This window comes from Lipophrys pholis, assembly GCF_963383615.2.
Source record: "Lipophrys pholis genome assembly, chromosome: 17".
Taxonomy (NCBI): Eukaryota; Metazoa; Chordata; class Actinopteri; order Blenniiformes; family Blenniidae; genus Lipophrys; species Lipophrys pholis.
Genome location: NC_137643.1, coordinates 8,088,380 through 8,115,298, shown reverse-complemented (window position 1 = coordinate 8,115,298; position 26,919 = coordinate 8,088,380). Strand labels below are relative to the sequence as shown.

General features: G+C 41.1%; 1 protein-coding gene across 3 annotated transcripts in view; it reads left to right on the top strand.

Moving 5' to 3' along the window:
• LOC308122773 (RNA-binding motif, single-stranded-interacting protein 3) overlaps positions 1–26,919 on the top strand; it is a 291,407-nt gene that overhangs the window by 33,975 nt on the left and 230,513 nt on the right. The window contains exon 3 of one of the 3 annotated variants that reach the window (XM_080484833.1): positions 10,234–10,302. The exons of the other annotated variants lie outside the window; for them this stretch is intronic. Within the exon in view, the coding sequence (XP_080340959.1) occupies positions 10,234–10,302 (69 nt within the window). The remainder of the gene's footprint in view (positions 1–10,233; positions 10,303–26,919) is intronic. 3 annotated transcript variants of the gene reach the window in all.

Sequence of the window (26,919 nt, the reverse complement as noted above, 5' to 3'; positions counted from 1 at the left end):
AGGAACATCATTCTTCATTTAGAAAGCTGACAGGGCAAGAAATGAGAACAATACGAAGACCCACTACCGTGCTCTTCATTAAAGCGTCTGTCCTCCACACATGACAAAGCAGATTGTGATTGTGGCACTGACAGGTTGTGGGCAATTACAAGTGATGTATTTATGGATTTACACTGTGGTCTAATCTGAAATATAGCGGCTGTCAGTGCTAAAAATGTACTGCATAGGACTACATCACCACAGCTCGACTATACGTCCATATTCTCTTATGGAAACTCACAGTCGATGCTCAGTAATGGAACAGAGTCGAAGAGAATTTGTTTATAGAGGGGTAATTTATTTTTATTACCTCTTTCTGGTTGTGTGTATTGTTATTGTTCCTCCTGTGGATTTATTGACATAATCTGAATATGGTATATTTGTTTAAAACAACATTTTTGTCACTGGTGTGACTGCGGACATGGGACTAGCAGGCTTAGAAAGGTTTCTTTTTTCTTTGTTGCTCAGTGTAATTATAAATGTTAAAGTTGAAGATTAGTTAAAGAAAAGACGAGCTCGACAGCACATTTCTATCTCATAAAGTGCCCGTTACATTGATTGGCTGATCTTAGAATAACAAACCAAGCAGGCGTGAGAGGCTTTGGCATGAATCATTACTGAGACAAAAACAAAACAAGAAGGACAATACACTGCCTTAATAGACTGAAGCGTCTGGCTCAAAACATGAAGTTGTGTTCAGATGGTATTCAGAGTGTGAAACTAAATTGTCTGCCTTGCATTACCCATGTCAGTTTATGGTGAAATTTAAATTACATTTTTGGGGGGAGGCTACTATGAAACCCATCCTGATCCCAGCAAACCTCATGACCACATCAGCTTATTGCTGTAGTCTCTATACATAAGTGATCCTACCCAATACTTATTTTACCTTAAGTAATAAAACATATACAAACATACCCTCTGAATATACAAATATAGTGTCGTTCAAGCTTTTTGGGTAACTGTTGGGTAACAGCAGCAGATAGCCAATTATGTAAAAAAAAAATGTTTCTTCGTTTTCGTATCTTCATTGTGAATTAATTTCAATTTCTCCTCTTTTTAATTGGCTGAATCTTTTCTACAATATAAATGCAAAGTCCAATCATAAGCTTGATGTCTATAAGGTATTTCCCCACATAAAATTTTTTGGGAACATTACAGGTTCCTAGATTATCTCTTGCTACAAAGTATAATTAAATCCTTAATTCAGACTCAGAAATAAGTTAAAGTGATGGTTATGTGGGTTTTTTTTACTTGTGAGCTGCAGTGTTGGGGGGCACAGGTTTGAATCCCAGCACCCTATTTAAAGAAAAGAACGGACAAAAGGTTTTGTGCTGAGCCTGTATTTTATAAGTGTGTCTATAAAGTGTTGTTTTTGTCACGATGTTCAACATTGAATAAGCGTACAGCTAAGTGAGTCTCTTCAAAAACTGAATTTTGACATTTCTTGAATCTTCATCATAATAGGAAAAAACACCTTTTTGTAAAATGTGGTACCTCTAAAATAACTAAAATGTATATTAAACTGTCTTAGCCTTTCCCCAAGGAGTGGTTTTACTATTGCCTGCAAGATCCATGAACACAATTTATAGTGGAAATGGATTGATGTATTCAGCGAGGTACACATGCGGTATCTTTTGGAATGAGGCGCCGACGTGGGTGCCCGCTCAGATAGTCTCAGGGAAAGTATTGCAGAATGAACGGGCATGCACGGAATCGGAAATGTTTACGGAGATCACAGAGGAAATGAGGTAGTTCTGTGGCGCTACTAATGGCAGAGTCTTGACAGAGGATATGTTTCATTTATCCTATCTGCATCAAGGTCAATGTGGCAATTACCATAGTGGGTAGGAGCTAAAAAAGAAAATCTACCGGCCCAGTGGTGAATATACAACAAATCACCTGTGCTGTTTAGGGAAGGGGAATTTTTAAAATGGGTATTATAAAGTGTAGCTCAGAGGCAGACTGTTTGGGCACGGAGAAACGGAGTGAATGGTTTATTAGGTGGTCCAGTAGAGCATCTTTAAAATCCCACTGCAAGCTTTCACCTTCTATGCAGTGTATACTAACGTGGTTGGTTAAACGGACATGAAATATAGCTCATTCTGTTTCCTGAGGGACAGATGCACCGGTGGCGCTTTTAGTCTCACATTACAATTAACAAGCTTCGTAACAGCTCCCTTGTTGCTTCCACATTTTTATATTTTCCTCTCATAACAAGTTTTGGGTAAAGCATAAATAAAAGGCAATTAGCAAGAAGCCTGTCTGCTTTATTAGTATGGCAAGCGCTGTGAGGACTGTCTCAGGCTGCCGCCAGGCTCTTGTCACCCTGTCCCCTCTGTCCCCCTCTGCTCCTCTCACCTGAATAGTTGCTCAATGGCTCTGTGTTGTTCCCCTTGATCCCTTTCCCGACGCTTTCCCGCCTGCCGTCATTCTTCCCCCGTCTTTCTCCCCTTCCTCCGCACTTGTTACAGACTGTCGGCGAAGGAGCACAGCACGCTCGCTGTGCTCGCGCCGGTTGGTCAGCCCAGATTGGCATGCACAGTGTGTCTCCAGGACTGACCTGCCTGCCTGCGTTGCTCTCCTATTAAAATTCCTGTGCCAGATCCCCAATGAGGAGAGAGTAGCAGGGTCAGCCTGCCTCGCTGGCCTTTCTCCCCTTGCCTGCCTAATGAAGAGAACGCCTGTAGGGTTCATTATTAAAGAACTGCTAATAACAGAAGGAGATAGAGGAGCAATGGAGAGGAGGGAGGGGGGGACTGCAATGCCAAAATGGAGGGAATGGACCAGAGGGATCTGAGAGATTCCAACAAGAAACAAAGATGCCCAGGCATGGACAGTTAGCAGTTGTGTTCAAAGCTAAGGCTTTGGGATGACAAATACTTGCATACTGTGGTTCTATCATTGTAAATATTCAAATAGCAAAACTTAAAGAAGACTTGCTATTTTATAACTTTTAAAAGGTTTATTATTACTAAACAAGGCTGAATTGAGGCGTTTTGTGTAACTCTTGATGATCAGCCTGCTTTGCTTGGTTTTGGACCAGCTTTGTTCCAGCAGGTTGTGTTGACTTTTTTTTTTATGTGGCCATCTGTTCCAGACGCAGCAGCAGTGAGTAAAATGAGGCTGGTGTCAAATTACATGCACTCAATGCTTGAAGTTAGCATCCACAGTTCTGTTGAGAGGCTTTCTTCAAGCTTTCTGGAAGCTGGCCAGTCACACCAAAAAGGGAAGCCCGACAGAAGCTAAAACAGCTTGTTTCCAACAGGGCAGCTTTTAGAGTTAAAACAAATAAGAAGTTTTTCAACGGTGAATCAGGACAAACTGTTCTAATGACAAAAACTGTGATGATGAGCTTGATCGATCCCTTTTTTATTATTTTGTAACGATTGTTTTGTGATTCCTTTGTAATCATTTCCTATGTCAACTTGTGATTCAGTCTTATTGTTAATCTATGAAATGTATTTCTTCTCTCAATTACAAACTTATACGATTAATCAATAGTCACACTGAGGATTCAACTTTCAGCCTTTCCTGTGGTCATTTTCTCATTGTGTTAAAGAAGTTTGTGGACAGTGGGGAAAAAAAGAAAAACAATCCCCTAATGCCTCTGGAGATGAGACATGTTTGCCATCACGTCTGCTCAATATTCCACTAGTTAGCATTGAAAATTCATATGTGTTCAATGCCTGCTTCTGCATTAATCGTCCATTTTGAAGACAAACCATTAATTATAGTGGAATTATCACGTAACTATGCAGCAGCGCCATACATTAGGCAGGGAAAAATTTCCATATAGATACTTGGTTTTTTGAGAGTAATAATAGCATTCCTCATAGCTGCCTGAAGCACATCCATTCTAAATGAGTCTGCCTGCTGCAGATGCTCTTGGTAAGTGATGTGCAGTATTATACAGGGTATTACCACAGTCCTCAGAGACCTAACCCAGGTCCTAGAAATTGCATATGTGTATTAATGCATGAGTGCACAGATATGTGTGGTACGTCTTTTCAGGTTTGGGATATTCATACTTATATCGGCAGAGCTCCCTCTCAGGTGTCCTGTCTCTCAACACAAACCAGGCAAAGGTTTAATGCAAATTACCAGCCATAAACAGCCAAGCGTGAAAACATAAATATGTATCACGGTCTCAATTGCAGTACCATGCCTTTGAAGAGAGAATGCCCATCTCATGAGTTGAGAAACTAGAGGAGAAAAAAACAAAACAAAGTGAAGGAATGTGGGTGTATATATTTCTGTGAAGCAGGCCAGGGATGTTTATATGGTTTTCATGCAGCGTGACCGGGGCTATTAGTTTCTGGTTGCTGCTAAGAGCCAGACCATAAGGCCTATTAAAAAGGAAGTTAGGCAATTAATTTAAGCCGGATATAGGATCCAATTGCACACAAAGCACAACAGAAGGGGGTAAAAAAGCACAGGGGGAATGGAAAAGACAGAAATGCAAAGAAAGCGTGTCTCAATTTTGGTGATTGAAACATCTTTTATTGACTGATTTCAACAAGATTGTGAATTAGAGAGGGTGTAGATTAGCATAATAGAGCTCCTATCAGATGCTATGAGTCTCTGATGTTTACAGACAGCCTTTGAAAGAATGTCAACAAGTATCAAGAACACAGGAATGCAGCTTCAAATGTTTTGAAGGCAAGGAAATGACTGAGATTCCAAGTCAAATTCCCCCCAAAGAAAACAGGGGCTATTATCCTCTACACAGAAGGAATATGTTGCGAAAGCTGTATGACACAATCAGAAATAAATAGGAAGTTTGTTCTGACAAAACGACAGTAATCATTAAAAGAGAAAATCTGTTCGGTGCAAATAATCTAGGTCACAAGTGGACGGCCCTGTGCAGAAAGTAAATCCACCCATGGATCATGGAAGGTCTTATCCTGCTGTTTACAACAGGGCTGGGTCGATATCCATGGGAGGCGTTCAAATAAACAAACCATAAATGCCGGGGCTTTTTGCTCGCCTCTGAGATCACGGCTGTAACAATGATTAATTTTAACAACCTGAGCTAATTGTCTCCGAAAGTTTAGTTAACGGCACATATGATCTAGCCGTGGGTGCTTTTCTCTTCTGTAATGAAGAATAATGAGCAATGGAATTACTACTGGCACTCTTTCTTTTTTTTTCTCTGAGATTTGTAGAGAGCGTAGAGACCAGCAGGATGTGAGTCCGGGGAATGAAGAGATAGACTGTATCTGTCTGTGCGACTGTCTGTCTGGAAGGAAACGAGTGAGGAAGGAAGGGATAGAGACTTGTGCTTGGCTTGAAATCAAATCTTAACCTCTTGATGAATGTTCGGGGCTTAGCCTTTTTCCCTGCATGTGTTGTATTCAGCTTGTTTCTTTTATGATGCCCTGCTCTGTGAGGCTTGCAGGCTGCCTGTCACAGCTCACTCCCCTAGGAGGCTTCCCATGAAGCCTCTGCATTTCTCTGTCTTACTGTGGAAAAAAAGATATCGTCCTCTCCTCCCTCGTCCTGTTCCCTTCAAATCATGCTCCTCGTCTTTCCTCTCTTTTCTGCCATCACTCTTCTTTTTTTTTTATCCTCCCCCTCTTCCTGTGCACAGTGTACAACACCAGTACTGTTGTAGAAAACAGCTTGGCCTCGAGCAGTGTCTGTGATTCACCTTCAATCTTAGCTGTGCACTGGAACACTACCTGAGGCTGGAGATGAGACCCCTCCACAAGTGGCAGAGCTTAAACGCCCTCTTTTATCTACACTACATCTCCCCTAGTGAAGAGGAGCGTGGAGAGAGGGAGGGAGGACCGACCTGATCCCGCCTAGCTGCGCTCAGCGATGTGCACATGAAGCGCGTGCTGTTTATGTGGAGGTGGAGACCGTCAACACATTCTGTCGGTACACTCTGCTACCATTATCAGTGCATCTCCTGTGAGCAGAGATTCAGTCAGTCTGAAATCTGTGTGTGTGTGAGTGTTGATTTGAGCTGTGCATACACTACCCTGAGCGTGGAATACAAGCTTTGTTCTACCAACTCAGTTTCTGTACCATCTTCTGCCGTTGCCACTGTTTGTGGGATGACTGCTCAGCATTGGTATGACCAGTGCTGACTTGTGGGGGAATTTGTATTGTTATCACATTCCGCCTTCACCAAGTTGCAAAAAGACCCTGACCTTTAACATAATCACTTTAACCTACACATATCTGACACAGCACAAGTGTATCCATATCCCGGTCTGCCTGCAGTCCACTGGTACCTTGGGAGACTCTAAAGATGTGCTAAAGCTTATTACGGTCATTACATTGAAAATGGATGATGATACGTGAAAGAAGCAGTTAGGTTGGGATTGCTTACCTACAACCGTAATCCAACAAACCCATATTCATTTAGTGTGCAGCCGTTATCTCCACCATTGAAAAGATTTATGCTTGTCCTGAGGTTCTTCACAGTCCATCCCTGTGTATATGCACAGAGTTGGCTCACACACGTTGCTAGAACTTCTTATATTTGGGCAGAAGTTTTATATTGTGTACATGCGACTGAAACAAGAGGGAAATGACTCGAGCAATTTACATTACACCTTACGGCTTTATGTGTGACACGTTTAAAACAGATTGTTCTTCATGACATCATCATTTATATTTGTATTTACATATTTAGAGCATTTCAGTCATTGCCTTATAAAATGAGTATAAGCTGAATTTGCATATTATGCCACGGTAGGACACTTTCTGGGACAGAGGTGGGCAATCCTGGTCCTGGAGGGCCACAGTCCTGCTTGGTTCATGTGCGTTTCTACTTCAAATACTCCTGATTGTAATGAGTTGCTTTTTATGTAGAGTTTTGTGACAACACATATTCCGGTTTATTGGAGCACTCAGAGATTTATAAAGCATCAACCACTGTGGTCCTTTAGGACCAGGAGTACAAACCTCAGTTCTAGGATCTAAAGCAGACCTTTAAAACGGCTTTGACTTTAAAGGCTCTTGCTTTTAAAGGTTTGAGGGAGCAGGAATGATTGCCTGTGTTTGGATTCACTCTGTTTTTTAGTGAATCAGAGACCTGAGGAAAAGGGTCCACGATGTTGTTTACGAGCGGCATTTAGAGGGCCGTCTAGATAATGGGGACTTTTGTGTGCCATCTTTGTTTCTTGGTGGTGAAAAGAGACTCACTTGAATCCAGTTGCTTCACAAAAACCTTTCAATGCACCATACCATAATAGTCTGAGATCTTTCAAAGATATGGGATTTGGTCAGCTTCTTTTTCATATTAGGTGTTGCCATAAAATATCATATTCTTCTATTATACTAAGAGTTATTCTATATTTAAGGCGGTAGTGTTTTACTTAACAGCTTGACAGAAGGAAAATGAACAAGAGAGTGAAATGTGATTGAATAGAGGTTCCCTTCATTAAAGAAAAATAAATTTAAGGAAAAACGATATTCTTCCCACATTTCACTGACTGCACTGTAGTTATATGGTTGTCCCCCCCCCCCCCATTCAGATGGATATTAAATATGGCTCTTTGTTACTAAGTCCAAACCTTTACTGGAAGTTGATGACGACTATCCACAGTTTATGTAAAATAGAGCTAGTCGGTGTTGCACTTCCTCTGAATGATTGCTATACAGTGAAAGACTGCACTCTTCTCCTCTGCCCTTTTCTGCAGAGATGCACTGAAGAGTGTCGTTGAAATTGAGGACAAACCTTGATAAAGTACAAGTGGAGGCTTCCTCATTGTACTTAAGAAAAAGATTACAGAAGTTGAAAGACTTGACGAGGGTCAATGGTACTTTGAGAAACTTGGCTTGAAATGAATAATGGAGGTCTTGCTTTAACAGCCCCAGTGATTCTGACGCTGCATGGGCCATACGCGGTCTAATGTTCAAACTGTTGTGATTTATGATTCACCAGTAATTCATCATGTTGTATTGACAGCAAATGACAGTGTTGAATAATTAAACACTGCATGAAATACACATGGATAATTTCACATATATAATACATCCATCTACCGTCCTTATCCTTTTATTCACCTCATGGTTTTGGAGCGATGCACAAGGACAACATGCAAACTCCACACAGAAAGGCCTCCAACTCCGATCAAGATTCAAACTCGGGACCCCCTGAGAGGCCATTGTGCAGCCATATTTAACACAATATGATGCAAACATGAACGTAATTAAAATCAAGAGTCCTTCAGTCGGTTCAAGCTGTGGTGCAAACTGAATTAAAAGAGTGTAGGTCCACAACTGACTGAGCAGGATTGTAAGTAGGTCATATATGAGTCTTCAGTCCAGTGTTTCCCACTCTGTCTCATCCAATGGTGTGTTAAAAAGAACGTTTATCTTGAAAATAAAAGCAAAGAAGAGAGTTCTTAGTTTTCAGCTCATTAATGTGCTTCATTTGAAAGGAGAGCAGACTGTATGAATGTGTGCTGCCGTGCAACATTTAATTAATTTTGATCACCTCAGGGTATTGTGGGTCCACTTCACTTTAAAGCCATCCACTAAATGACCATTTTTAGGTTATTTCACTCCCTCTGTTTATCTCTCCCCCTTGCCCTTCAGCCTTCCTCGGCCTTTGGTCATTAACATCTTTATCTTCGGGAAAACACAGAAAGCCTCTGTTGAATGATAACGCGTTTCTCTCATTTTTAACCTCTTGAGAATACCATGAAAGCAGGACTTGGTGCTGTTTCTATCTTAGTCTCCATTATGTCAGAATTATGTTACTCACAGCTTGAAATGCTGTTGCTTCCTTTTACTTCAGTGGTTCTCACAAATTAATACTTTAATGCAATTTAATGTAGCCATTTTATGGTGTTGGCACATCAATTTAATGGCAGATTTTTACTACATTGACAGTTTTTCTTCTTAAAACCCCCTCAGACATCGCTATCTAGAGTTGTGGACTTTTCTCCTCTTAATAATTTGAGCTCTTGTGCCGCTGAGGTAGTGATGATTGAAAGGTTATTCAGCAGCCTGATGTTGCTTGTGCATAATTTAATCAAGGAGATAACACAGTGGATTATATAAGAAGTCATCAAACCTTGATGTGTGAAAGTTTAAAGTCGCAAACTGCGGAATCTTCTTCAACAGGGCTTGTCATTGTGAGTGGATTATCTTTAAATCACAGGGATGCAGTTTCACACTGTCAAAGTCCATGTGGATCATGTGTTTCATATAGTAATGCATTGTTTTGTAGATATTTACTTTTTCCATTAACACTGTTTACCATTGTATGATGCACAATGAACAGTGGCTATAAGAGATGCAGGTTGCAGTTCCTTTTCAAAATGCAAGTGAAAGTCCCTTCACGGTGAGCCACCCCCCTGTTCCACATGGCCATCATCAATCACAAAATGAAACCGAGTCTCACTCTCGACTGATATTTCTCAGCAGCAGTTATTTTTTTGAGAGCTCTCTGTAAGACGTGTAGAGATAACTGGTTAAGTGCTACTTGTGCTTCAAAAGGAGTGCTTGAAGCCCGTTAATCTGAATGTTACATGGCAGTGATTAATTGTGAACTATCTAAACCCAACTCCAGGTTTCAAAGCACCCTCAATCTATCAATCATCATGTACATGTTGTCATTCTATGGGTTTATTTAGTCTGATTGTGTGTTGAGGAATGTTACTCACGCCAAAGAGATAATAATTATTATAGTGAATAGATTCAAACAAAGAGCATAATGCTGAGGTCAGACACATGTAATTATGATCAAAATTGCATACATTTTAAATACATAGATATGATTATTTTGGACATGCTTGTGTACTCCCTTGTCTGCATTGTTGACAGCATGAGCTGTTGACAGATTGTGTATTCCCGAAGAAATAACTGACAGCCTCAATACTCCAATCTGCCTCTCAGGGCTTTAAACATGCAATGTATTGGACGGGCCATTGAATTCAGCCGGTAGTCTTTTAGAGGCCCATGGGAGAAAACAGGAGCACATTAAAAGTGCTGATGAATCCAATCAGGCTGTTTGCAGGCATCCAACATAGATATGCCGGTGCACTAAGCAGCGCTACTCAAGGGCTTAATTAGAAGGATGCTTGTGTATTGTTTGTTTTCAGGCATTAGTAAAGTCTGTGTGTCCTGATAATGGAATTGGCTGGGAAATGGAATCGTTTGGCCCTGCCTTCATGCTGCTCGGCCTGATACTGCTTGTCAACACCATTGTTTCCTCTCCCTCCCGTGAAGCCCCTATCGATGTCAGTGGAGGAAGACGGCCCCGCAGCAGCCAGCCAAGCCCTCAGCCGGAGCACTCAGGTTTGACTATTGGCTAACAAGGCCCTCCATGCTGGAGAGTCTTTCATATTAGATATCTACCTCTAATTAGCAGCTGCAGTTCTCCCCTACAGCCTGACACCTCAGATCATCCTGTCGTGGCATGTTCCAAAAGCGTTTTCTTTAGCTCTTGAGTGCTGCACGGGAGCGCATCAGGTCTTAATATCTCAGCTTGCTGACCCGTCACTCCACTGGATGTGTGAGCAGCTATAGAACTCAGCAGGTAGTTCGGCCCCTTTGTGAAATGATGAGAAAGCAGTGATAATTGGGCCTATAAATTCATGACATGCATATAAGTGTGCAGTATGATCATAATATATTTGAAGACAGTAGGTGTATGTGTATAATATATATAAGCATGTATGTCAAGGCTATAATCTGTCTTATAATATCAGCTGAGATTGGCACCAGCCTCCCGGTGCTCTAACATGGATCAGTGGGTGATCATTAATGCCTATTTAAGAGAGAGAGAGAGAGAGAGAGAGCATTTATGAACTTTACACTCTTATATTTCTATAATCTGGAATCTTTGCTTTTGTTGTAGAATTTGTGTTTGTGTGGAAGGCAAACGTGGCAACTGGGTTGACGAAATGATGGTACATTAGTTTTGGTATTTGGTCATTGATGTGGTTAATGTTGTTTTGCCTGAGGTTCTCCTGTTTAATGTGCTGTGGAGCATCACTATGTGTTTCCATGATTAGTGTTGCAATGTACTGAATCTCTCAGTTGCCCTCAGATCTGCTTTCTCCTCATAGCACAGCAGCTTCCTCAACAAAGGTCTTACTCATACTCATACTTCAGAATCTTGAGGGGGCATTCTCAATTATCTTGAGCACCATGTAAAAATTCTCAAAACAGAGACAAAAGCCTGGCCGTATTTAAAGCACCTGTCGTATCTCAGTGTAATTTGTAACATGCGCTTCATAAAATCAATTGTTATTCGTCAAACATGTTGCTATTTAGAGTCTCTTTGGGTTTGGAATGACAGTATTTCCTTCAGCCTTTGTAGATTTGTGCTATTTTCACTGTGACCTATGTCTCTTATTGGCAAGTTAACGGAAAGTTAACAAACCCACCCACTTGATATTGGAATAAGTGACGCTTAGGAATTCTTCCTGTGGGCGAGGCAGGAATTCAATCAGTCAGACTATGGGGCTAGGAAACTGGGCATCCGACACAGTTATGCTTCAGCACTTTTCAATTTGAGCCTGGCCTGCGTCAGCCTCTAGCCTGTAGCGTATCGTTAATGAAAGTCACATTAGGCATCCCTGTCGTCCTTAGTCATCCCGCTCAACCAGTAGGAGGTTTCGGAGCTGAATGGGAGGCTAATGTTCCCAGCTATAACCAATACAGCTGTCCTTCACTTCAACTCTGCTTCTGTTTGCTTGATACCTGCTGGTTTTTCTAAGGCCTTATGGGTCCTCGCTGCAGTTGAAATCCCAAATGTCTTCTAGTGAGAAACTGTAAGACGTGCAGAGCCTCCTAAAAATCACAACTCGTTGAGATTAACATATGTTAAGTTTGTGTTTGATCTTATTTAAATCTAGAATTGATGTGATTAAAATAAACCTCTTCCATGTCCTTAAGGAGACCCAACACTTTTGCTAGTATTGTCTTGAATGATTCATGATTTATTTTTTTTTTTTTCGGCCACTGTCTTTGTTGCCCGAGTTCTTTTTTCCATTGTGTGGTAGAGGTCATGGATTCCTTCATTTATGCAGGCAAGATTAGATGCACGTCTCAGGTTACCTCATGTTGTGACCTTTACCTTTTCCCAACTGCCGAATGCAGTCGAGTCCTCGGAGACCTTTGGCCTTCAGGAGGAGCTCCATGCTGTGGGCCATCTCATGTTGCCTAACTTGTGAGAGTGTTGCTCTGATAAATGGCTTGTTAGTGGACGTGCAAGGTAGAAACCATCCATGCTGCAAGGTAATACACACTCTCGCTGTGTTTAGGTGATTTGGTCTCAAAGGTTCAAATTCCACAGTAGAAAGAACTCGGTACATTTATTTTTTATTTTTTCTTCTGATGTGCCTCAACTGCTTTCTCAGTTAACCAGTGCTGACCTCTTTGGAAGCGGCAAGCAGACTTTGCAATGTCCCTGAAGTCATCCAAATAATGTAAGAAAAACACTGGAGCTTGTGTTACTTTTTGTTAGTTTTTGTGTCAGCATGTGTATCCAAACGCAAGCTCCATGTATCCCTGTAACACGTCGTCATCTGTTTTGTCTGAGTGTTTCTGAGGCTTACTTGTGTCACTTTGGTTCCGTTATGTCCTTTGACAGATTATCCCCAGTGAAAGTCCCGTTTTTGGATCTCACTTTAGGGGCTCCTTGTTCTCCCCGACTCTGCGCTTGACTTTGTTGTCTGTATCATGTCACCTCTCTTAGCCTGTGGCTTCATTTCCATACTCGAGCTGTCAAAAGAAATCACGCTCATTCATCTGCCTGAGAGACAGGATGTGCAGAAAGAGGCCTTATTTGAATGATGAGGCGAGATGGAAAAAGCTGCGTGGCAGCACATGGGGGCCCTGCACACGTGCACACGCACTTTGGCTGTCAAAAGTATATCCATGCTACATGTGTGTGATCTGACGAACTGAATTCACTCTGGTGGAATACTCCACTGGTTTACAGCTTCAGAGGACATATTAAAAAGGGTGCGGCTCATGTGGAAACTCTGATCCTCCATCTGCAGTTGCCTGCGCGGCCTCTCTCCTCCCCAAAGGACACATGCAGCACTGCGAAGATGTGCGTTGCGTAGTGCAGGGGAAAGCATCCTGCCGATGAAATCTTCGGCCACCAAACATAAACAAAAACCCGTAATGATAGTTTCATTAAATCTTCTGAACTGAGAGGAGACGTGTAGGCTGGATTCAGAAGCTACTGCAGCTGGGGGGGTTTTTTGGTGACAAAAATAAAGAGATTGATAGCTCAGATGAGTTTGAATCATGAAGTTTCTTGAGCTGACTCAGTCATCCTGGGTGTAACCTTGCTGCCGCTTTCTGATTTATTGTTGGTTTGGCTATTTGCTGGATGTTGGTGAACACTTCAGTGTGCACCAAATCATTTGGCTCCTGAGAAATGATGACAGGAGCAGAGAGATGTTTGCTGGTTGACACAGCATTCTTTTTCTGCACCTCGTGTGACGTACACTCAATCGGTCAACTTTCCTTTATTACTGCGGGACACAATGTACTGAGCTGGAATTTGACTAAGATTTAAGTTGTGTGTGTGAGAATTACTACAAAATCTAAAAAGTGAAGGGATTATGAATTTTTCACTTGAGAGTATTCAAAGGCGCCTTACACCAGAATCAAAACAAATTGCACCATGATGATGATGAATAATCTTCACAAGGGCATTTGTCCTGCACATATCTAATATATAAATATTTGTGAAGCCAAACAAGCTGCTACTTCACTGGCTTTGTCTAACAAGTAGAGTTGATGGTGTTATTCCCAGGGCATGGGTATTATGACAAAAAAAAAGCAAGTTATTATTTCTGCAGTACTGTTGGTTTGGGTTTCAAAAGCACTGATAAACACTGTGAAAAAGTTTCCACTGTTGCTGTTGAAATTAACAACATATTTGCTGTGATTTTAGTCTTACTGTTATTCTGTATAGCTCACACCATCTCAGAATGTATTTACATTATATTTTAAAACCAAAGCTGGACACTGCAGCATACATTCTACAATTTCCACCATTGGGAAGGTCAATGATTTTCCATTTTAAAGTTGTAGTCTTTCAATTAGGGTAAATTTCTCTATTGTAATATTGTAATACATTCAGTAAGTACATTTGAGTTAAAGCTCCATGAGACGTCTGTCATCGTTGTCAATAAACAGCTGCCAGATAAATAGTCTGGCATGGATTTTTTCCAGCAGTCTAAAAGATGGCTACCATCCTCTTCTTCAGTGGTGATTGCACTCTGCAGGCAGTAAACACTGTAAAACATCTTTGTTTTACGAGGACGTTGCATTGAACTGACGCGCCTCTGTTTGGAGCTCAATTTTTCAGGGTTTTTTCGTAGGTTGCTTCTTTGTCGTGACAATACCTCTTGGCAACAAAAAAATCTTGGACCATTGGAAGCCTTGGTGATTTGTCTTTCAAACGGCTCCATGTTTCAGAGGAACATCAGAGTATCACCGATGAAAAAGTTGCCAAATCATCTCTACCAATGTCTAACGGCTTTTCTCTACTGTTTTGTCTTGTTTGGTGGATTATGTGACCGAAGTCTGAAGAACCAAGCTAGATGGCCAGATTGAGAATCTATCAATTTTGCAAATAACCTCAGTAGCAAGTGGATGAGCCATCAATGTTGTTTACGCCTTATTCAGCTACCCATAATGCTGAGCCACTAGTGGGTGGGCGTCTGTGTTTGTGTGCCCTGAGCAGAAAGTGCAGTGTGTGTGCATGTCTCTTGACGTTCTGCCTCCTATTTATCCTCTGGTGTCCTGTGACTCGTGTTTGAAGCTGTTGTGATGTGCTCAGCATCCTGTCATCTGCTGTTCCATTGGTCCATGTTCTCATGCGAGTGTGACAGCGATATGCTCGGTACGGAGAGCTGTCAGTAAGCAGAAAATCCTCACTTTCAACTACCTCACTGAAGGGCAGGAGCACGAGTGTCTGCACTTCATTCACTTAATTACTGAATGCGCAGAGGTTCAAGTGCCACAGCTGCATATTCACAACAGTGCTTGTGGGTTTTTAAATGCATCTTTAGTTGGTTTCTATAGTGTCTGTGTGAAGTATTAGTGTGGACCTTGGTGGTAGAGAGACAATTTAAGTATGAACATCCAAGTTTCAGGTCTCCACACGGCTCTGTTTTCATGCAGAAGTATCTTGATGTGAATGATTAACTCTCTACCTGCGCATCCAAACAGCCCATCTTCCTTTTCACTGCAGACATTAACAAGAGAAATAATGTTCTCTCACTTCCCCCATAAATGACAGAACACACGTAAAAAGACACACTGCCTGACAAGTGTTGACGCAATCATATCGCTGTACAGTCCTTTCAAAACAGTGACAGTGTAGCTGTCAAGCCTTCTCAAGGGGCAAAGAGCCACTGTTCTGACTTGTCCCTGTGTCAGCGGTCTGGAGGAGAGCTGGAATGTGGTCATGACTCTACATGTGTACCCTGTTACGCTCCGCTGGGGTACAGAGTGGCAGGATCACTCTGTTTTCCACAGCAGCCCCCCACTCCCGTCATTCATAGGTTGGGTAAGTGAGATGGAGAGATAGTCGTGAAGGAGATGGAGAATAGCATGTGACGCATTATGAAATGATACTTCACTTTAAATGTGTTCATTGCCACGATGTATGAAGGAGCCCTATGTGCACTTTTCATTTGACGATGAACTTCACTGAAAAGAGGGTAAACACTTGGTTTGCTTTTCAGTTTTTAAAACACAAAAGAGGGATTCATTCGCAGGTCCACTGCATTTTGTGAAAATGTCACAAATTCTTGTATTCACAAGAATAACACTGGCCTTTTCATGTTCTTAGTGATCCTTTTGGGGCATCGTATCTTGAGTGTTTTGTGTACCTGGCCTTAAGGTTACTTACCTGGTCCTTACCCAAGGCTGCAGAGGAGCAAAGACGTGTGAAGATTGGAGGAGGATGCTAATAAAAGTTGGTTTTAGCTCCAAACTGGGGGGAAATGTGGTCTTCTTTATTCAGCAGATAATTGTCTGTTCTTCTCTCATGGAAATCAAAACAAAGCCCAAGGTTTAATAATGATCTGTGTTCATAACGGCGCCTCACAGCAGTACATTCTCTGCACTTCAGCAAGTCATATTGCAGAAGGCGGCCTCATATGGGAAACTTGCACAAAACTGTGTGCTCATCTCAAAACTATACAGTTTTCATCTGAGCGGAGAGAGAGGACTTTATTGAATTTAAAGAAAAATGATAACATCATGTGGAGACAGTGTGCAGAGAAAATAGACTTTTATCAAGAAGTGTTGTTATTGGAGGACTGCAGTGTTCGCAGACTTGGTTGCAACTTGGTTTGTTTTCCTGCGCTCTCGTCTTAATTCTTCATTTCCAGCCACCACAGGGATCTGACGAAGACAACAAAACAGAAAGCAGGTTTTGAGCATGAGAGGAGAAAGGAGGAACTGTACAGAGGAGTATAGTGTTTTATATCTTTTGGCTCACACTTCTGTGTGTGTCTGCATGACTGTGATTTTGTTGGTTGGAAAGTAAAAAAAAAAAAACAAGTTTGACAGATGTCTTGTACTCTGTGAAAGTAGAGTTGTTACACTTAAGAGCTGCTTTGGCAGCTTTTCATTTACCTTCAACAAAGATAAACATGCTTTTTTTCTTTGTACCTGCACTTCACATGCACGGTACGGTCTGTGATGGCTGACAGATGTGGGTTTGAAGGTGGTATCAGGTTTCTTTGAGGTGGAAGGGGGTGCGGGCCTAGAAATAGCAGCAGCAGCAGCAGCAGTAGGCAGCTGGGACCCATGTCATCCTGAGAGGTGCTGCAGCATCCGAGGCCCATCTGGAGGGAACACAGAGCCAAGGACACTGCAGAAGAAGGAGGCGGGGAAAAGAAGTTACGACGCAAGGTCCTCCTCGCTGTCCATCTCACTGGACCTTTCAGAAGACAAAACATTTCTTTGCCTTCTTTCTTCTTGTCAACTTTGCTTTTTCTTTCCCACTTTATGTCTCGGCCCTTCGGTCAGACTCAGCCGCTGACAGACGGGCCGTCAGCCATGGAAGACTCGACGTCACCTGGAAGTCTCGCTCATCCCCTCTCATCTTACTTCCCCTCTCCTCTCCCAGTTTTCTCACTCTGTTGTGTCAGTGACACAAACACAGCCAAGCCACAAACACCTATTGATATGTGTGGTTCTACCACTCATCTGGCTGTCATTTTGCACAGTTTACCTGCTGGAATATAGAAGCACAACTGCAGACAGGGCTGGGATCAATAATCCAATGAGTATGCTGTGTATAAGAATGAAATATCAACAAAGAATGAATATAAGGGTGTTTTAGCCACATTTGCCACTGATTTTCACTATTACAGATTATTTTACGAACACAATACTAGATATTTATTTTTACCTGTTGACCTTAGTTGCAAATGGTTTTTTTAAATAAATTTAAGTTGTACTTTAAATACACCTGATGTTTTCCAGTTGAAGTTACTGTGCTTATGGTACATTGGTTGGTTATTCCCAGTGGAGGGAATCTTTTAAAAACATACATTTGAAACATTGCTCTATCATATTGGAAATTTTATACAGAATACAAATAATATGCACCCAAAAGACAACACATTTTCCCCCAAAACATTTTTTATGATTTGCACTATAAATGAATGCATCAATTATGTGTTATCATACATACCTCGTGCCCAAAAAATGTCTGTTAAAAGCTTTCAGAACAATTGTTTTTCAAGCTTTTTTGACAATACAGATTTCAGCTTACTTAGTGATCATGCATGGCTATTCCTGCATTGTGTAGGAGTTTTAATGGCACAGAGCTCAATACAGCACTCCGATTTAGTGTGCAGGACTCACAGCCCTCAGGCAATCAGAGGCATCCATCATCCCCACAGTTTATAGAGTGATGGAAGGAGGGAGAAAGTTGCAGGGAGAGAGGGAGAGAGATAGGGAGGGAGAGAGAGAGAGAGGCGAACAAACAAAGTGATGGAGCCAGAGAAGTGGGTGTATAAAAAGCATACATAAGACGAGGACTAAAATGTCAGTGTGAAAGCATTTGTCTGGAGGTGTGATTCACTCAGACACAGCTCGGCTGCCCCAGTGGGTAAACAGCTGTAATCATTGTTCAGCAGCAGACATTAACAGCCTGTCGCCATGCTGTTGTTACAGTGTTGAATTATTGTGCTCTACATCCTGGATTCCTGTAATTCAAAATGTATATTTGGCATTTTATATGTTTCAGGGTCAGTCGGAGTATTTAGTTTTCAGTTTTGCTCATTTAAAAAGTTGAGACATAAATCTAGTAGATATATAATCACCTCTATCTGGTTCAATTTAATGCTCTACTTGAGGATTTATGTTCAGAGAGACCGTTTGGGCATTTAGTTCACAACTCATTGAGATTGCTAAGTTATTGTAATTCATTTGTGAAACTGTTTAAATTCTGGTGCTCACCAAACAAATGTCAAGCTTTCTATTAACCTCTGGTATGGCTTAATGGGCAAATGATGTCCAAAATGACCAAACACAGGATGTGGAAAGTCCTGAAACGGTATCTTCTCACAACAGATTTTTGTTGGCATCAGCTGTGATACGTGTTTGTTGACATTTTAGGTTTATTATCAAAAATGTTAATGTGAATACAAAGTGAATCTGTCTATAGTCCAGACTGTATCCTTCTCTGTGCCTTGGCTCAATGGTGGCGAGGAGCATAAGCTTTCAGGGGTTGTTTATAAATGTTCGAATGTACTTTTCCTGACTGTTTTAATAGTATTGACAAGATTTTTGCAATTTGGCCATTAATCAAATTGTCCAATCAGCCCCCTGTGGTGCAGCAGACCCCCACCCTCACACCCTTATGGATGGTTTCTGTTACTTATCTGTCACTGTCTGACTGAACGTCCGCCAAGGAGGTTAAAAATCTCCCGAGTTTGTTTGTTTGTCTGTTAACGAGACGGATCTTCATGAAAATTGGTACAGAGGTGCATTTTGTTCAAAAGAAGAACCTATAAAATTTTTGTTGGTGATCCGTATCAAAATAATTGTTAAAATTCAACATTTTCATTTTGTAATATATTGTCTTATCTTGTGTTCTTTCAAATTATGAGATAAAATCATGTGATCAACAAACTACATAAATGAATAAAGGCAGTTGATCTGAATGTGGAATGTGTCATTTCCCTGTGTCCATGTCTCCCCTTGGCGGAGGTCAGAAATCTCTTGTTTGCTCTTGTTGGAATTATATTTCAAAGTTCCAAACTATTTTCAATAAAATTTGTTAAGTAGTTTGGTGCTTTGAAAGTTACGACATGAAGCTGACATATATATATATATATATATATATATATATGTGTGTACATGTTTGGTTTCAGACGCTGGTGCCGCGTCAACATGATGTGTATAACTTAAATTTCATTAGAAATAATAATCAACTGATTTCTTGAAGAAGTGTTTGGTGTCTTTCTTCTGTGACGTACGACTGGAAAAGGCACAATTTTAGCTTCACATTGACAAAGGCAAGCAAAGCTGCTTTAAACGGTCATTGTATAGGCCCTCTCAATATCAGACGTATGTTAAAGAATGTGTCTCTGCATGAGTCTCTTCATGATGGTAGAATTGATTGGCGATGCACGGTTAAATTCCAGAATGATAAGCCAAACTCTCTGGAATCCTCACTTTTTACTGTAGTGTGTCTCCTTGCACATGTGCAGAACAACTATTGATTGCACTGTATGCGCATGTGGAGTACTTTCGAAAAGTTGCACTCTGGAAGTTGTTTTCATCCACTCCCATGGCAATCAAGTTTTAGCGGTTTTCACTTTAACATTTTGGTCTCTCTCCTTAAAGAACCCCATTTTTTTCTATCACACCAACCATAGTGTCACACTGACTGGTTGCAGAAGGTTGATGACAGGCGCATACTTTTCTCATTTGTGTGAAGTTTATCATAATCAGGACACCTCTTTTGGGTTGATGATCGACCGGCTTTTTTTCCCTCCCATTTGCTTCCCATAGGATTTCAAGATGCAAATTAAAGGCTCTACATCCGCTTCACAGCAGCAGCCAGCTCAAAGTTCATCAGAGCATAAACATGTGGCAGGCCAAGGAAAATATTTGAGGAGATGTGTAACAGACACAGAATGTTGTGAAGTTTACTTTGAGCTCCAAGTCTAGAAGGGTCATGTGATCCAGAAATCTCAGACGTCAAAGATTCATAAAGGAAATATCTTCTAATTCCTCTCTTTTGCCTCTGAATGTCTCCTTAACACGTTCACTCTCCGTCACCTTCTTTCTTTCATCACCTCAGAAGATTGTATTTGGTAGGAAGTCAGGTTTCTTCAAGAGGGGAATACTGTCTGAAACATACAGCAAGTAATGTCATATTTTAAATAACAGTCCATGGTCACACTGTGAATCTAGTTTAACTCTCGAGACGAGACCAGATTTTCTCAACAGGTAGGGTTACAGAAATTTTTAGTGGGGCGCCAGTCAACGGAAACAGGGTTAGTGAAAAAGTCTTAAAGGCACACATCACATCCCCAACCCAGCGGAGCACCGAGAGTACTGTATTATAATACTTGTGTAAGTGGTTGTGAACCATCCCAGGAGTAATCTCACCCTTGACCCAGTTGCCTTGGCTACCATTTACTTCCTGTCCTTCCAGCCTCTCATCTTAGATCACGGAGGTGTTTTCTTAGAGTGTTTGGAATGAAAGAACTAAAGAGAAAAGGAGGAAGAAAGAGACGCAAGCAGAGACGATGTGATGCGGTTTTGGCCTCGCCAGCTCTTTTGGCCTCCTCCCCTGATGCAAGTGATCGTGAAAGCCCCTGGGGTAGCTTCTCACTCGTTTATTTCTTTTCTTTTTCAACTGTGAACAGCCTGCAACCTGTCAGGCTTCCCACACATGTGCTGCCACCACGTTGCCTTGGTTACGCTTGAACTTTGTCTTCGAGCACCGGAGAGAGCGAGGGTGAACAGGGGTGAAATTTGGGGCTTTAGAAGCGGAGTCCACTGGTGACCCGCAGAGCGTGTCGTACCTGCGTCGGCCGTGTTTCGCAGGAAGTGACAGTCGTCACCTGCACCTGTCTGGTGGCAGGGAGCTGACTTCTGCTGAGGGGATGAGGATTGGCGAAAAGGAGATCCACTGGTTCAGAGGAGGCCATTTCACGCAATGCAGCTTTCAGGAAGCAAGTCATCAGAGATGCCTCGGGAAAGCTGCGTCTCTTTCATAGCTGGCCAAACGGAGCAAGCAGGCGTGGAGGGCCATCTAGAAAACAATATCCTCTAACTAATGCTGTCTGGGGTGACATTCCTTGTCCCTGAGCCTCTCTTCCTTGAATCATTCATTCGACTCTTCAGAAATGCTTTAGTGCTCAGATATGTTGTGATTTTTTTGTCTCTTTTCGTTTTGCGACCTAATTTTTGTTCTTTTGATGCATTTTTTTGAATGGGTGGGGGCCTTTGACAAGTTTAACACCAGCGGTTGGCTGATATTCTGTGTGGGCTTTTTGTAAAATGGAAATATGAAGACGATATGAGGGAAACAGGCCTTTTTGGCAGCTTTCCAGTCTTTTGAAAACAAGCATGGAGCCAAGATAAAGCACAGTTAGGCCATTGGGAAACCAGAGCATTATGATTCGGATCTGTGTTGTGGGAAATCACCATTTCTGCCTCGCAGTACCCCTCAATACCTGCGGGGACTAATGCCTCCCAGATGATCAGATAATCGCAGTACAGTGCTATTTAATGCATGGAGAAAGAAGAAAAGACACAGGCACAAGACTGCTTGTTTTAGTGCAGTTTACAACTTGAGATAAAGGTTAAATCTCAAGATAAAAGGAAGTAACTTGTCAGAAAAAAAAAATATAGCACAAAAGAAGCTGTTGCCTTGCAGAGTTTAATTTATTCTACAAGGAAATATATTACTCACAACTTCCTATTCCTGATGCAACACTTTTCTTGAACTTGATCTTGTTCTATTGAGTTTTCGATATAATGGTGGAGTATTTCCTTGAGAGCAATAAATTGTCTAGAATGAGCCCATTTGGATTCATGAAATATCAGGAACTGTTTCGACTGACATAGCAGCATCCTATTTTCTGTGTAATCTAGAAATCACAAGACTAGTTTAAATGTTAGATTGACATTTAATGTTTTAATGTTTTACTCTATGGGCCAAACAATAGTGTGGTGGTTAGCACTCTCGCTTCAAAGTAAGAAGGTCCCTGGTTTGAGTCCAGGTTGGTGTTTCTGTGTGGGGTTTTCATGTTGTGCTGTTTCTCCATGCAGGTACGTTGTGAGATGACATAAGATGTGTTAGTGGCTAATTCAAAACTCTTAAATTGCACGTGTCTTTCAGTCTGAGTGTGTGTTTATTATTGTTTATTTCTATATTTTCCGTGTGATGGACGATCCAGGGTGTTCTTTGCCTTCACCTCCAGTGCCCTGCGTTGGATAAGTAGTGTAATTTCTCAACTCTGGGTCTTGAATGTCCTCAGACCCTAAAGGCTTCATGGGCTAATAAATGAAAGCCACTTTCACATGAGTCTCGTTGGTCCAAAAATGTTGTGTTCAAAGTTTATTGCCCCAAATCCAGCTTTTCCTTGATCTTCAGCCATTTCAGTATTGGATCATAGGAGCTGCATTGAGAATCTGCTGTGTCTGTGTGAGCTGGACTGTCTCCGCCCACACATGCCCATCTTGGGAAGAGGAGGAAATACTTCTTCTCGTGGTGCCATGTGCCAGAGCAGAGCTGCCTAATTGTGGGAGAGTCAAAGGGGGAGAGTCTACCTTGATTAGGATTGGCTACACCCCTGATGACACTATATAGGTTTTGATTTCTGATTCGCTCATTAAAGCAACACACTTTTTAATAATTGAAACAAGCCAGAGGACAGAGTTTCTTCACTTCTGGGGCGTGATTGAAGGTATGGGGACGCATATTACTATTGGAAAACCATGAGAAAGTGAATTTTGCATAATCTGACTCCTTTAATGTTAATGCAACATCAAATATGTAGATATATACTGAGAAATGGGGGGGTGGTGGGCAGTAATTCACAATAGCCCAAACCCTGAAACCCTCGACCAAGCATGTGTCTCAAGGATGAGACGGGAGGACATCACTTAAACTGAGAAAAATAGACTCATGAGAACTGCTACAGCTCGGTTCATCTCGGCGTATTGATGGAGCCACAGCATCTACTTAATTCTTCTTGCTGAAGATGAAGCATTATTTTTCCCTGAGTTATATTTTCAGTAATAAATGACACTGATAATATTCTGGCCTGCTGAAGTATTTCCATCATGTTTGTCTGTTGACCAAATTAATCCCTCGCAAAAGAGAAGATTAAAAAACAATAATAATGCACATCCCTTGATTTATGGAGTATCATGTTGCAGGAAGAGATATTTACAGTGGAGAAAGGCAATAAAGCTTTAAGTGCTATGTTTTATTTTATTTTCTAATCATGTTTTCTTGACAATTGTAATGCATATCTTTTGCATTCAATTTACCAATGGCTGAACAGTTTAAATATATTGATGAGTAATTGCAATTAATCACATTTTTTGCATAAAAAAAAAAAAAGTGACATACTTTAAAGAGTAATATATATAAAAACCACCATACTATGCTTTAGACTGTGCCAGGAATTACACTAGTCATAAAGTAGGCCCTATCAAATATGCAAATAGCATATACTGCTCTGGGGACCCTGGAACAGAGACTCTGAAACAGTTTTCCATTCATAAGTAGTGGATTAAAATATTTTTTAATTACCTTTGACCTTCATTCCAACGATCCACGATTGAATTGTAGAATGTTAAGTCTGACCTTTTGCATTTCATCTAAGTACATATTTGCTCTGCAACGCATGATCTTACTGAAATACATCTATGTCTTTCATACAGGCTGTTTTAATTTCAAATATAACATCAGATATTTAACATCCTATAGTTATCTGGCTGTATAAACTGCTCATGCCGGTTAAGATATGAGTGAATCTAGGTTATGAGAATGATTTTATTAGTCTTTGTCATTATATATATATATTTGTGGCTTCATGTTCAGCATTGAGGGTGAAATGTACATTTCTTTGTTGCACATTTTGCACAGCTGTGGTCTTTTCTACACTTCTATCCCACAGATTTTTACAATAAAACTTACATGCACCACGTCCGTTAGCCTGTTATTGATATTAAGCCTCTTTCCACACAGGGTCTGTCATCAGATGTGCTGGTGCATTGGTATGTATGCTGGTAACTAAAGGAAACTTTCTGAAATGCACTGACAATTGTTTTGCGTTGAAGTGTAAAAGTAAAGCACCAATCAAAGCTGACAACTTTTAAAAATACAATTTCTTCTCTGCTGAACTGATAACACGCTTTAAATTTTCATCCCTGATTGTAACGCATCCTCCTGCCAAAAGGAAATAATCAGCCATTTCCAAATCATTTCTGAGCTACAGCTGTCTTGCTTATTGTTTCATGAAGATCAAAAAGCTTTACTTTGTGGAAAATAATAGAAAACAGACTTTTTGCTGAGAAGAATGAGCATCTTTAATCCTTAACCCCTCATACCTTGTTGTCGTGTTCCTGAAACAGTTGCTGCTTGATTTTGTTTAGTGAAACAACCCTGGTTTGGTTGTGTTCCTGTCCTCTCTCTACTCCTCAATAAACTTTATCTAATATGTAATGTACTGGCTGTCCTTCAATCTTCTGTCCAAGTGGAGATTACGGTTAATGGTCATTCCCAGCTCATTATAGGTGACAACAGGTACAACCTGGAATAGTGAATCCTTTACAGGGTAAATGAGACACTCTCATACATTTATTCCTACAAGGAATTTGGAAACACCAATTAGCCTCATGTGCGTTTGTTGAAGTGAACTGTGAGAAAACTAGAGTAACTCGAGAAAACCCACATTTACACTGGAAGAATACGCCAAATCTACACAGAAAGGCCATCAAGCCCAACTGAGACTTGAACCGGGAATATTTTTGCTACGACTTGAGGCTGCTGACCACTACACCACTGTGCAGACTGACTTCATTTCCCTTGTAGCAAACATGCTAAATTACATCACTGTTAATTTCTCCTGCGGCCTCCAGTGGACCGTGTTGTTTTTACAGCTTGCACAATGAGGTGTTCATGGCTGTTTTTCCACATGGGGATGACGTGACAGGTTGAGAGGCATCATGAAGAGAGAGTGCAAAGGCAGACTGATCAGTGCATATGAACAAATCGGCAAGCAGAGACACATATCTCTTTGCCAAGTATGTAAAACATCCCCCCTTAACTGAGGAAAAGTAACCGTAGCAAGATCCTTTTATTCAATGCAGAAATAGGGGCAGACTGTAGCTCGCTGACAAGCCGCTGAAAATCTGTGACATGAATCTCAGTCGGGGGACCAATCATGCGTTTTAGTCAAGGAATGTCAAGACCCCCGGCGCTCAGCCTCATGTTAAAGCAAAGCTCTGCTTCATGACATAAAGGGTGAATACCACTCCAGCAAATGTAAAGCATTTTTTCCATCCATACTTTTCACGTGCTTGAGATGCATTTGACATTTTGCTCCCCTGGGATTGTGTCTTTAACAAAACAGCCCTGCATAAATGGATTAATTCTAAATACCTCCTGTGAGGCTGAATGATCCTCATTTATAAGGCCAGTGGAGGTTGTTGCATGACTTGGGGCAGCACTTAAACTCTATGAACTGGTGAATAGTTGTGTTAAAGTGGTGTCTGTGGCCATGCAGCTTAATGTACCATACCTGGGGCTATCCTCCCCCTCTGGCTTTTACAGTGGCAGTATAATAGTGCTATCTCTATAGCGCTCAATAACTTGCATCAGTGAGATGTAGCTTTAAATGCCGATGTGTTGTTCATACAGTATATCCTGCCCACACACACAGTTCTCAAATGTTGACCCTGTGACTAAGATTTTCATTTAAGCCCTGCGAGAAAAGAGCATCTTGGTGTTCTACAGCAAGAAAAATACAAGCTTGTTTTTCTGTATTACCTCTTCCACCTTACAGCAAGTTTCTGTATTTGACGTGGTTGAAAACCCAGCTATTCAAAATCGTTGCTTCATGTATTTGTCTGTTTTTTTCCCACGGCTTTCTACTTTATTGCACCACTGGGCCTCTTTTTTAGCTATAGACTCTACGGAGCAAATGCATTTTTCCTGCTTTGGGGGAAATGGACTCCTCCTGTTTTTTATTAAGGTGAACCCTAAACCTGTCATTATCCTATATACTGTGTGTATTAGGCTGAACTTTGGCTTACGTTTCTCCCCTCCGGTTCTTTAGTGATGAAGAATATTGGACTGGCAGGCTTTCTAAGCACAGCTGTGAGTCTATATTGTTGCCATCGCTCTGCTCCAGTAACCCCTGTGTGGGATGACCCCTGACCTCTGTGAAAATTCAGCAGCGGCTAAAGAGGACTGTTAATGCTCGCTCATGATGTACAGCTGTGCTTCATTCAAGGTGGTTTGTTCCTGCTCTGCACACAGTTCACACATGCAAGACAAATCACGGCGAACGCTCATAAAAGTGCATCACATTTCATGTTTTTTTTTTTACTGAGGGAGAAAAAGGGAATAAGAGCAGAGTATATAATCTATAATCATTTATTTATTTTTCAGAAATTATTGCAGTATTTTTTTTTATTTATTTTTTTATACCTCTTATATTTTAAAATTTTTTACTAGGACTAATTTTCCCCAGGTGATTTATCAAAAAGCTCAATTTGAGCTCTATGTACTTTTTTTTTTTTTTAAAGAATATTCCCATGATGCCTTGTTAAACACAGGTATTTCTAAAATGCCAGATTTCATGAGCCAATATCTCACACATCGATATGGCTGTTGCTGGAAATCGTAACATCTGGTCATGTTTGTGGAGGTACATGGTA